At 29.1% G+C, this 11,766-nt stretch overlaps 2 protein-coding genes across 4 annotated transcripts; one reads left to right on the plus strand and one right to left on the minus strand.

The window, feature by feature from the left end:
• Positions 1 to 2,409: 2,409 nt before the first annotated feature.
• Positions 2,410 to 5,873, plus strand: LOC132950124 (SAGA-associated factor 29). 2 transcript variants are annotated; one of them, XM_061021358.1, is made up of 7 exons: positions 2,410 to 2,651; positions 4,114 to 4,185; positions 4,562 to 4,696; positions 4,772 to 4,891; positions 4,957 to 5,103; positions 5,156 to 5,378; positions 5,575 to 5,873. In XM_061021358.1, exons 2-7 carry the CDS (start codon positions 4,123 to 4,125, stop codon positions 5,778 to 5,780), a joined length of 894 nt encoding a protein of 297 aa, XP_060877341.1. In that variant the 5' UTR covers positions 2,410 to 2,651; positions 4,114 to 4,122; the 3' UTR covers positions 5,781 to 5,873. The 2 variants fall into 2 exon arrangements, with proteins under 2 accessions (XP_060877341.1, XP_060877342.1); XM_061021359.1 differs by lacking the exon at positions 4,114 to 4,185.
• Positions 5,874 to 8,563: 2,690 nt separating this feature from the next.
• Positions 8,564 to 11,692, minus strand: LOC132950121 (homocysteine-responsive endoplasmic reticulum-resident ubiquitin-like domain member 2 protein). Of its 2 annotated transcripts, none has more exons than XM_061021355.1 (7): positions 11,535 to 11,692; positions 11,288 to 11,447; positions 11,039 to 11,192; positions 9,641 to 9,932; positions 9,466 to 9,554; positions 9,187 to 9,385; positions 8,564 to 9,040 (listed from the first exon to the last, which is right to left on the minus strand). In XM_061021355.1, exons 2-7 carry the CDS (start codon positions 11,435 to 11,437, stop codon positions 8,815 to 8,817), a joined length of 1,110 nt encoding a protein of 369 aa, XP_060877338.1. In that variant the 5' UTR covers positions 11,438 to 11,447; positions 11,535 to 11,692; the 3' UTR covers positions 8,564 to 8,814. The 2 variants fall into 2 exon arrangements, with proteins under 2 accessions (XP_060877338.1, XP_060877339.1); XM_061021356.1 differs by having other exon boundaries at positions 11,288 to 11,465.
• Between the last annotated feature and the right edge of the window lie 74 nt (positions 11,693 to 11,766).

Genomic DNA, 11,766 nt, shown 5'->3' on the forward strand with positions numbered 1-11,766 from the left:
CTAAAAAAGCGTGAAAATTGAATGCAAGGCTCTTAATATATTGTTATAATAGCAGTTGAAAAATAACAAAAATACATAAGCACAATTTTTTTTTATAAACATTTAAAGTTCAAATTTTGACAAAATTTAATAATTATTTTGTAGTTAAAAATGTATAAAATGTTCAACTTTTATAGCTAAGGATTGAAAATTTAAAACAAGGCTCCACGTAAATATAGGTTATATATAAATTACTTTATTCACAATAATATCATCAAATATACTTGGTAATATCATAAGCTGACTGACCGTTTTCGCTCAGAATCGTTTTTCTTATACAATGATATTATATCATTGAATTCAAATTTAACACCATCCATTACAGTGACCCACTTGTAACCTACTGTACAGCAGAGCGACATCCACTTACCCACCTTTTTTTTAAATTACTATAATATATGTATAATTTAATTTAGGTTTTGTTGCAAATGGTTGTAATACCATGTTTTTTTTTTATTATTATATCAGTGACTTGCGTATTGTGTAAATGCCGCATATTTGATATTGTAAAATAAAAAATAAAGTAACCAGGACGACAATACAGTTTATACTTTTACAGTGTACAATCGACTGATTTTATTTTATACAATTTACTTAGTAAATAACCCCAAAATATTAATCCCCGAAAAAAAACCCTGAAAAAAATAACCCCAAATTAAAAATGATTTGTACCTACCTAATAATACATTTGTAATAAATTTACAATGATTTATAAATATAAAACAAATAGTCAATTTTTTCAGTCAAGGTAAATTTGTTTTTAAATATCAATAATAAATTTTAAAAAATGCACAATAAATGTGTTTGTTTTAAAATTTCAATAATAATGTGTAAAAAAATTCTCACTCCATTCTCCTACAATACAATATATTATGAATAAATATTATATTATGATGATTACATATACTTTATTACGAGACACTAATAAGTCTTGTCGTACGCACTCAACCACAGATTTAGTGTGTCAATAATTAATTAATAAAGTTAAAAGTTCCAAGATGCCACCAAAATATTTATAAATATTAAACATAGTTAACTATGACATGTTATATGTACAGGTATATTAATTAATAATTATAGGGGTCAGTCCCTAAAATTGTGTGCAGCACGACACACTTTGTGTAGTACGAAAAGTGCAGTGTGTAGTACGAAATTTAAAAGTGTGTTATTCTAATTAAACCTTTATTATTATTATTAACAGCTTAGTAGTGAACGCTGGTATATAGTATACTAGTGTTTATCTAGAAATAATTTAGATTTGACCGATTTAGGACTATGTGTGTAGTACGAAAATTCGGATATTTTAGGGACTGATAGGGGTATCTTGTTGAAATAGATAATATATAAATGCGCCAGACGCCAGTTGTAGAGCGCATACGACAAGATAATCATATTGTAAAATAATATAGTATATATAATAGTACAATAATTATGGAACGTACAATATAAACCTATATTTTTACTATGAAAATTTGATCTCATATGGAAAATGGTAATATAAACATTTTGTGAAAATTTAAAGTATCTACGGTTATTCGCTTTTATGTTACTACAAAAAAACAAATTCGATTTTGTCAAAAATTGGTTTTGCGTAAAAATGCATGTTTTTCTTTAAGGCGGGTACTGGGTTTACACATGCATGTTTGTTGTGGCGCCATCAACTACGCGCCAGCTTGTCAGTAATGTTGGAATATTCCAACTTTTATTTTCACTTGTGTCCCAGAACGTCATGTTTACACCTCACTGGCGCCTCAACTTGTATCGGTAAACATTCACGTGTAAACCTTGTATTATTTTTGATTTGATTGAAAGTAAATACATGCCTTCTATTTTCAAATCTTTTAGATTATCAGGTACTTTTGGAAAACTCCGAGTTCTTTGATTTTGGATGGTTTTTTTTTTTATTGATTTTTGTTTGGGAAGTTCTTCAATCTTCAGACTACTTTCTGAAAGACCCGTTACAGCTTCTGAAAATAACTGTGCAGGTGTAGATTTTGATACTTTAGCTTTTGTTTTAATTTGCATCTTAATTTTTGCATGGACTGATGAAAGATGGCATTAAGATCATTTTTAATTAAATGTACTTAGATTAATTTGCAAAATCATGCAAAATATCATAAGGGGTTATTTCTTCGCAGTACCTTTTTATACATGGGATAAACTTGGCTGTTATCTCGGGGTCCGGGGACCGAAATGCCCGATGCCCTGGCTGCCCAAGCATGACGTCTAGTGAATACTATAATTTTGAAGACACTGTACGATTATCACTCTTTCTAAGCCTGGCAACACTGGTACTTGTACCCGGTAAACACCATGGATTGTTTATTTATATTATCTATGATTATATATCTGTGTGATATTATAATCTTTTTCTTTATCATGTTCTATGGACTAACAACAAAATATTATAATACATTTTTGTCAATATTTTCATATTTAAATATATCTGTGTTTTTAATGTAACATTTTCTATTAATATTTGTATATGTTTATTTCGTGACAAACGCCCACCCGTTTGTACTTTGTTTGTACAATTGAGTTACACAACAAGCCTACCATAATAATTTCAAAATAGTGGAATTAACTAAACCATTATTTTATAATATTGTGTGGTAAGTACTGTTTTCGTTTGAACAATTGAATTTAAATGTTTAGATCGAATTCATAATAGTTTACCAAACCTATACATCTATTTAGTCAGTGGTGGAGAGTGGTAGAAATTCACCGAGACTGCAGCTGTAAGAGGCCTTTTTTTCCTATATACTTTCAATAAAAAAAATATTGCTATTTTACAATGATAAATAATAATATATTTGCCAAGAATGATTCACTTTTATGTAATATAAATACAATCCTGACTCCTGAGGCACGAATATTTTTGGCAATCTTTTAAAATATTAGACAAATATATTTAGCATTCTTTTGGGCCACTAAAATCTTCTCCGTCTGGGCCGAAGTACTTCCAGTCTGCTACTGTATAGTGTATATGGATAAACAAAATATGTAGTTGAGTTAACTAAATCACCTAACCATTAACGCAACTAGAGGGGTGCTTTGGGTTCTTAGCACCCCCTATAAAATCGTTGGGTGTTGGGTCCTATTGAGTCACAAAAAAACCTTGAGCTCAAGCACCCCCTAGTTCAAATGTCTAGTTGCGCCAATGCACCTAGCATAATGAAACGAATACAGGTAGCGTACTATACATGTGCTATAATCTTAAAACATCTTTAGTAATTTAAATTAAATTAAATTAAAAATGTAATTAATACTTTTGACATTGACATTTTCTTAAAAATACAGGATTATTAATTTAACATATACACTCATTATCTCATAATATTTATCTATTACTCAATAATATTTTAATTTAAAACGGTTTGTTGCATTGAAAAAATTATTTTAGCCACACTAATCAGTAATCTATCATCATTTTAAAATCGTTTTAGATTATGTTTTTGTTAATTTTCTTTCTACTTTTATAAAGAAAACCATCTAAAAACATTAATATCTTGATAGGATCAGTGGTGTATTGATAAGGTAGCATGATGATTGACAGGCAATACGCCATGGGCTCATGACTCTGGAGTCTAGAGCAGGAATGGCAAATAGGATTTGTTCAACGTGCCAATTTATGACATAATTTTTTAAAAAAAATCAGTCGTGCCACTAATTATATTTATTAACACTGAACATTTTTACAAAATATAAATGATAATAATGTAGAAAAAAATTATTAAAAAATGAACTTTTATTGGTTATTTTACTTAATATTACTTGAAAGATTTTTTTTTGTCTGGTTAATATGCGCTGTTGCTTTCGAGGTATAAATATATAAAGACACATGAATGTCTTTCGGTGCCATTGAAAATTTCTCGCGTGCTACTTATTTGCATCCCTAGTCCAGAGGGTTCTAACAAGAAATGTTTTTCAAATCCAAAAAACCATTCACCATTATTACAAAATTTAAAAAAATTTTAAAAAAATGATATACATGTAAATTTAAATTATTTTAAAATATAATAAACTTAGTTACAGTAGTTATAAATAATAATTATAATAATAAAATAATTTCAGAAACAAAGTATGGCAATGACAAAATCACTAATTGACACAACTGTTGCTGGTAAAGAAAATTCAGATGAACAGGTAATATCTTTGTGGCCCGTAAAAATGACAACTCTTAAAAATTGTGATTGTTCAACTCCTTTTGGGTGCAACTTGCTGCAGTAAGTGCAACTGAACCACCCTGGTAGGCAATGTACAAAAATTAGATTTGATGCAAGCTTGTACCTGATTCAGTATTTAGCTTATTATATATTAGTATAGATAATATATTTTTATGTGCCTAATCATACTCTGGTACGATGATCAATTTTAAAATCTGAAAAATAGGAATAAAAATTAATACAACGAATAACAATGTAACATATTAATACATCATGTGTTATAATTTACCTTAGATGCATTTTTAAACTGCATAAGTGTACACTTGAATAACAGTTAAAAATGTATTTATTTTTAGACCATTTTAAAGAAATTATTCAAGATGTTATTTAATCTACCTCCAACAGTATCATCCACTGAGGCTGTGATTGATATAATTAATACTACACAAGAACAAGTTATTAAAAAAGGCATGATTGATCCTGAATCGCAAGTAAGTCGTAAAAGAATTATTACAAATATTTCATTAAAAATTGTTAATTTTTTAATTGTTTTGTTTTATGTATAGAAATCTTTAATCAGCTTTTATGAATCAGCCGATATAGAAACTGCTAGAGAAGAAGAAATAATTAGAAGTATTTTGGAAGTAATACATGAAATACGAAACATACGTCATCAAAACATCAAAGTGGGTACATGATAATTGATAATATCAAAATTAAAACAGTTTTAAAAGGTTATTTGTACATTTAGTCACTTCTGCAGTCTCAAAGAAGTTCGACATTCCTTAAATTATTACAAGTAACAGCAACACGGATGCCAGTGTGGTTTCCAAGGCATGATGAACAACCACCTCCATTGTGTGGTGCTATTGAGCCACTTCCTTCATATGTTGCAAAAGTATATAAAGTATGTTGTTAGAAAACATTTGTATAACTAACATAAGTTATAGAGTGGGGATTTGGTGGCGGCGCTTGTTAAACAATCTGGAGAAGAGCGATGGATTGTGGCAGAAGCAGTTGCATTTAAAAATGGAAGATATGAAGTGGAAGATATTGATGTAAAAGAAACTAACCGTAATTTCACATTAGAAAAAATATACGTAAAGCCATTACCATTAATGAGAGCTGATCCAGTCACTTGTCCGGATGCGTTTTTTCCCTGCAATCAATTTGGTTAGTATACTTAAACTATTGTAGAAATATATTTTTAAATTTTTGGATGGATCATCTTAAACTTAATTAATGAATATAGTCAAAATATATTCAAAGTTGAAGGTTCCAAAAAATTACGTCAATTCATTGCTTAATAATATTATATATTTCAATATTCACATAATTTGTAAATACTATAATTATTATTGTTGTATAGTTTTAGCAATGTATCCACAAACTACTTGTTTCTTCAAAGCTCTAGTGAAAGCTTCTCCTAAAACAAGTTATGACGGATATGAAGTTTTATTTGAAGACGATTTTAATCAATATACCATAATGATGGTTGTATCCCAAAGATTTGTTGTTTCATATCCATCATTAGAAATTATTCATAAAGACGACGAGATGATAGTAGAATATTAATTTTATATAACATTACTCATTAACTTAACTATTTTAAGATCTAATAATGTTTTGTATGGACTTTTTGTTAATACAATTTTATCTCATCAGAAATATCTTGTATTTTATATTTTGGTTAAGTACTCATCTAATATAACAATATACAATGGTGTAGCCACTAGCCAGCAGGATTTTAAGAGTTTAAACCCTGTCACTCCTCCCAACTTTTTTTCTATGAAAATAGCCTATAAAAGCTTTTTGATTGGTAGGTATTGTGACTTTTTACGGTAGCTTACTGTCATGCATCGAAACTATTGATATCAATTTGAATGCAATTAGTCCAAATGTCAGTAATTGGAAAATTGACGACATGGACAAAAAGTTTGTTGGAGCTGAACAACCAAAAAATGCATTAGAAACTCTTATAATATTATGTAACCCACTTAAATGTCCTATCATAAAAATACTAGCTACAGTGTTACCTGCTTATGACTACAGTGACTAGTTTGAGGTAATTTTAAACCTTAAAAAAAGCCTTATACATATTAAAAATAGATACAGACTGACAAATTTGCCAAGAACACATTTTGCAAAAACATAAATAGCCACTAGTACTATTATTTATTATTAAAATAATATATATATACTAGCTGACCCTGTGCACTTCGTCGCCCTTAAAAAATGACAACCCTTTAAATTCTTTTGGACGTAACTCGTAGCAGTAAGTGCAATTCAGCCACCCTGGTAGGCAATACGACTACGTTGGATCAGGGACAATGTGCAACAGCATATCAAGTAGATATGTATATATTATATATAAAAATGTCGTGTCACAGTGTTTGTTATTGAACTCCTCCGAAACGGCTTGATCGAAACTAAATAATGTTCCAATTAATATTTATGTTTATTATAAATTAAAATAACATATGTATATATTACAAATCTTTTTTATTTATTACTAGCTGATCCCGTGCACTTCGTTACCCGTTAAATGTACAATCTGTATATGACTCAAACTTTGTTCAATGCCTTATTTAATATTCGGTGTATGATGTTCTAGATTCATCTTAACTTTTCTGTTGCCCGGACTAAAAATTCTTATTCGCAGCAGTATATTATCAGGTAGGCAATCTACCTGCTGTAGATCGCGGACCCCGTGCTGTTTGTACATAAGTGTTTGATTTAACTCTAAAGTATCAAAGTTATACCAAGTTTGTCGTTTTTACTTAATTTCACCTAACCTAAACTAACCTACGGTGGATTAACCACCAATACATATAATATCAAAACACAGCGTACAAAAAAATTAAATGCATTGAATGAATACACTGATTTTACGGCAAACAATAATTATTATTATAATAAACCCATGGCAACCATTTATAAACAAAAATTTCCACCGTAAATCTCTAAATCCCCGTTTGAGCACATCCCCTGGTTGGACCTAGAGGGATGATTTGAGAATCTAAACCAACCAAGGCGCCACCCAAACGCATACAAAAAAATTTATTCAAATCGGTCCGGCTGTTCTCGAGTTTTAGCGAGACTAACGAACTGCAATTCATTTGTACGTATATAGATTATACAAGTTACAAGTATGATAGAGAAAATTGTAATAAACATTTACCAAACTTAATGGAATACGTCAAGCAAGTGGATGTACTCGTCTGCATTTGTTCTACGACAAAAAGTGGCACTATGGCGTCTTGCTGACATTTTTAATAACACAAACAAAAAGAAAATATTCGAATTAAAAAAAAATAACATGGGAGGTTGCTATGGGTTATAGGATTTGAGAATAATATTTATTTATTATTTTTTTTTTTTTAATTTGAAGATTTTCTATTTGTTTGTGTCCATAGCAACCATTAATAAACAAATATTTCTATCGTAAATCTCAAAATTCTTGTTTGAGCACCTCCCGGGGGTGATCAATTCCCTTTTTAAATTAGCCTAAAATGTATTCTCAGACCTACCAAATATACACAGAAAATTTGATCAAAATCGGTCGAGCCGTTTCGGAGGGGTTCAATAAAACTGTGACACGACAATTATATATTAGATATTGTATATTCTGTTCATCCTGAATTGTTGACCATAATAGTTTTAATTGGTAAATAACATTATCTACATTTTATTCAAATTAAGATACATAGTTTGGGACGTAGCATTCTTACACGATAGGCTTACAAGCAACACACGGGGTTTGTCTGACTGCCGCCTGACAAAAATTGTTCACAGCCAAGTTTGGTTCTTAACTTGATTAGAGTATAAGTCTGAGAGTATTGTTATAAGTTTGAGTTTGAGTAAAACTGTAAGCAAACATATCCCAACATATCAGGTTCTAGAGGTATATAAAGTATAAACTGTAATGAAATAACCATATCATCAAATTGCTGAAAGAAAAAGTGGAACAATTGTTTTTGTTAATAATATCAATTTTTAGTGAAATAGTCTATTTTTATGAAAAGATAACATTTTCTTAATTATCTATGATTAATAAATGTAAAAATGCTGTTTATATGTTTCAATAAATTTAATATATATTTCAAAAGTAGTTCAACGTAATATTTAGTCTTACAAATTGTATTATATTGGTAATATAAATGTTATATTGTATTTATTTTATGATTACTAAATATAATTTATATTATAATAGCATAAAAGCATTCTAAAATGTATAGATAATTAATACAAAATATCCACTAACATACATTTTAAGTAAAAGTTAAAAATATATTTATGTGAAGCTTTTAATTTTGCTTATGAAATAGTGTAAATTATGTGAATAAATTACAGACAAATCTAGGTGCTTCTTACTTTTTATTTATGGAAAAACATGATGTGTTCCTATATAATATAATACATATTACATAGTAATAAAGTATTATTGTATAAATACCCCAAATACAATGATAAGCTTAACTTAGTTATAAATTATAATGAAACTTAACAATACAACAGAAAAAAGAATATGATTATATCATTATTAATACAATAGTAAATTACATATTTATTTAATATGTTATTCTTTTACATATGGTTTATTTAATACTTATATTATATCCGGTTGTTGTGGTATGAGAGAAGTAAAAAATGTACTAACAACTGTCCACAACGTAGTTATTAAACGTTCATTTTGTCTTACTGCTGTGTCTTCATTATTTCCATTCTGCTCTTGTGACAAATTCCTGTTGTCATCAATATTCTGTGCTTGTTGTTCAAGTTGAAACCTCCTTCTATTATGCTCATGAAGGTGTCTCAAAATTCCACTTTGGTACCTATAAATAATTAAGAAAACTATAAGATAATGGTATTTTTATTATTTTTATTTGGTCAATTTAACATTCAAATAACTCAACATATAGATCGGTGTTAATCAAAATAAATAACTTGATTTACAATTTAAAACAAATTTTGAACTTACAAATATAATATAAGTGCAAAACCAGCAACAACAAGAAAACGGCCAGGTGATGAATAGAAATAGAGAACGCTTATGAAAATAAATACTCTACTGGATACATATAACCAATCTAACCAATCTTGATTGGGCCCAGCATCTTGTATGTTTATATTTGGATTATTAGCAGGAAGGTTTTGGTCTGCTGGTTGATTGTTGTTATCTAATATTAAAGTAAGTATCAAATCATAAACATACATACAGTTTTTCAAATTTTAATTAATTTTTATAAATGTTTATTACTATTATTAATTGGTAAATCTGGAGGAGGAGATTCATTTTCGACAGTTGGAGTATTTAATTGTATAGGAGCACCTAAACTCGACGCAACTCTATAAAACACAACATTTAATTAATTAGAAAAATTAATAATTATTAATTGAAAATTAATTCAATTGGTCAAAATTGAAATACTTACGATTGCCAATATTCTGCCATTTGAACAGCATACATTTTATTCACCCACATTATTTGCTCAAGAGCCAGTTGTTCTGGTGTCAATGGACTGCGGTTAACATTATTATTAGATTTGGTTTGATTTTTGGTGGGTTTAGTTTCTTGTTTATTGTTTGAATTTGAAGAAGTACTAGCTTCTTGATTAGTATCTGCAGAGGTACTAATTCCAGAAGTACTAGCACCATAGTTAACTTCGTTCAACTTAGGGCATTTACCATTGATTTCTTTTACAATTTCTTCACTTTTAAGTTTTTCTATAAATAATAAATAACAAAAAATAAAGTCAGCAGAAATAATTAAATAATAAAAGAAACCTAACGGCTGACATAACAGTAGGATAGAATACTGTATTTAGTACAAACATTTTAAATTAAATTAGTTCAACTATAAATTACATAATATAACCTACTGGCTAACTAACAGACTAACATAATAAATTGAGGTCTGGTGTGGCTCAGGGGTTGGCATCAGCACTAACGTGTTCTGAGGTCAATAATTGGATGGCGTTGCTTCCTCAACCAACCGTAACACCCTTACAAAATGCTTATAGTGGCTAATGGCTAAAGAGTTAAGATCAATAAAAAAATAATAACGTAATATGTATTATAACATAATATAGGTACAATACTCCATTAAATTTAAGACTGAACCACTCAGCTGAGCAAAACACGTTTTTTCCCAGCGTCCTCACCACAATCCGAACATCAGTGAGAGCGTTAGCACAGGCGCCAGGCGGCCGGCAATGACTGTAGGCTGCATGTGCGAGAGCAGTTCAATCTTGAACAGAGTATATCTATTCTGGTATTTATGATTTTGACATTTAGGTTTAATCAAACATAAAATGGCTGGACTACAAAAGCTCTTGTAATTCATCAAGAACTTAAGTTTAAAATATTTTTCGAATTCTAATTACTATATTATAATCTAACAAACTGACAGCATCGTTGATTTGAGTTGCTGAATATCATACATTAGTTATTTGCTTGGATCAAACGGAACACGAGCTATAATTGAAATCCAGCAACCCACCATGGGACATCACTAACAAACTATGAAGGGCAGGATGTGTAGAGCTAAGAAATTGGAAAAGATTAACTCTACAACATCAATTTTTTGAATATTTATAAAAATAATTTAAGTCTACTAATTTATATTAATTTTGTATTATATTTTAGTATGTTTGTAGTACTGTTAGCCAAGTTAATTAGTGTATAAAACCATACAAAATAAATAAATAAATTAGAGAATGAATATTAATATTATTGTACCTAATTTAAAAATGTCATCTAAATTTATTAAGATAACAATATAATATTATTAAATAAATATTGAACACGAAAAAAAGAAATAAATGATTTACCTTTAAGCGGGATACAACAAGATGAAGATGAACAAACTAAATGAACAGTACGATTGAGTTGTCCATCATCATCATATGGTCTCAAAACATCTTTTAGAATAACACCGTCAGTTAAGAGTTGACCAGAATATATTAACCTTTGGTCTTCGGTTTTCTAGTAAAAAAGTAAAACAGATTTTATTTAGCGAACTAAATTAGTTTCACTTCGACCTCAACTTAATTAGCAACAAAATTAAATAGAACACTTACTGGTTTGTTTGGATAAGTTTCGTGAATGTACCCTTTGAGTTTTGCTACAGACCAATCCAGCTTACATTTTATTGTGTGGTCATTGATTTGTTGGTTTGGCGCTTTAATGGTTAGTGTGATCCAAGGATCCGTAAGACCAATGTCCATCATATTTTGGCACCTTGCAAAAATCAATTAGCTATTAAATTCCATAATAAACACAATATAAATTAATTACAATCTGTAACCTAACTATAAATACACTTACTACTGGTGTTCGAGTGTATTGAAGGGCTACAAATTACAATATTATGAAAATGTCTGAGTTTTTAAAAACAACGCAATTATTAATTATTAATATCGCCTAAATAGTAAATAGGAATAATCTGAGTAGGTACCTACCTACAAAATTTTCTATTCCTTTCACTATCAACATTTTGCTATCAGTTGATAGTTATTTGGCTGTTTTTTATTGGTCAAAGGATAAAAAAATACTTATC

The sequence above is a fragment of the Metopolophium dirhodum genome, chromosome 8 (genome assembly GCF_019925205.1).
Source record: "Metopolophium dirhodum isolate CAU chromosome 8, ASM1992520v1, whole genome shotgun sequence".
NCBI lineage: Eukaryota > Metazoa > Arthropoda > Insecta > Hemiptera > Aphididae > Metopolophium > Metopolophium dirhodum.

What these genes read in the sequence shown, in the direction of transcription:
- LOC132950124 (XM_061021358.1), top strand. Translation starts at nt 4,123, where the DNA reads ATGGCAATGACAAAATCACTAATTGACACAACTGTTGCTGGTAAAGAA. An exon ending in TACGTCATCAAAACATCAAA is followed by an intron (nt 4,892 to 4,956) that starts GTGGGTACATGA and finishes TTGTACATTTAG; the next exon opens with TCACTTCTGCAGTCTCAAAG. An exon ending in TTCCTTCATATGTTGCAAAA is followed by an intron (nt 5,104 to 5,155) that starts GTATATAAAGTA and finishes CATAAGTTATAG; the next exon opens with AGTGGGGATTTGGTGGCGGC.
- LOC132950121 (XM_061021355.1), bottom strand. Translation starts at nt 11,437, where the DNA reads ATGATGGACATTGGTCTTACGGATCCTTGGATCACACTAACCATTAAA. An exon ending in AAACTTATCCAAACAAACCA is followed by an intron (nt 11,193 to 11,287) that starts GTAAGTGTTCTA and finishes CTTTTTTACTAG; the next exon opens with AAAACCGAAGACCAAAGGTT. An exon ending in TTGTTGTATCCCGCTTAAAG is followed by an intron (nt 9,933 to 11,038) that starts GTAAATCATTTA and finishes TATTATTTATAG; the next exon opens with AAAAACTTAAAAGTGAAGAA.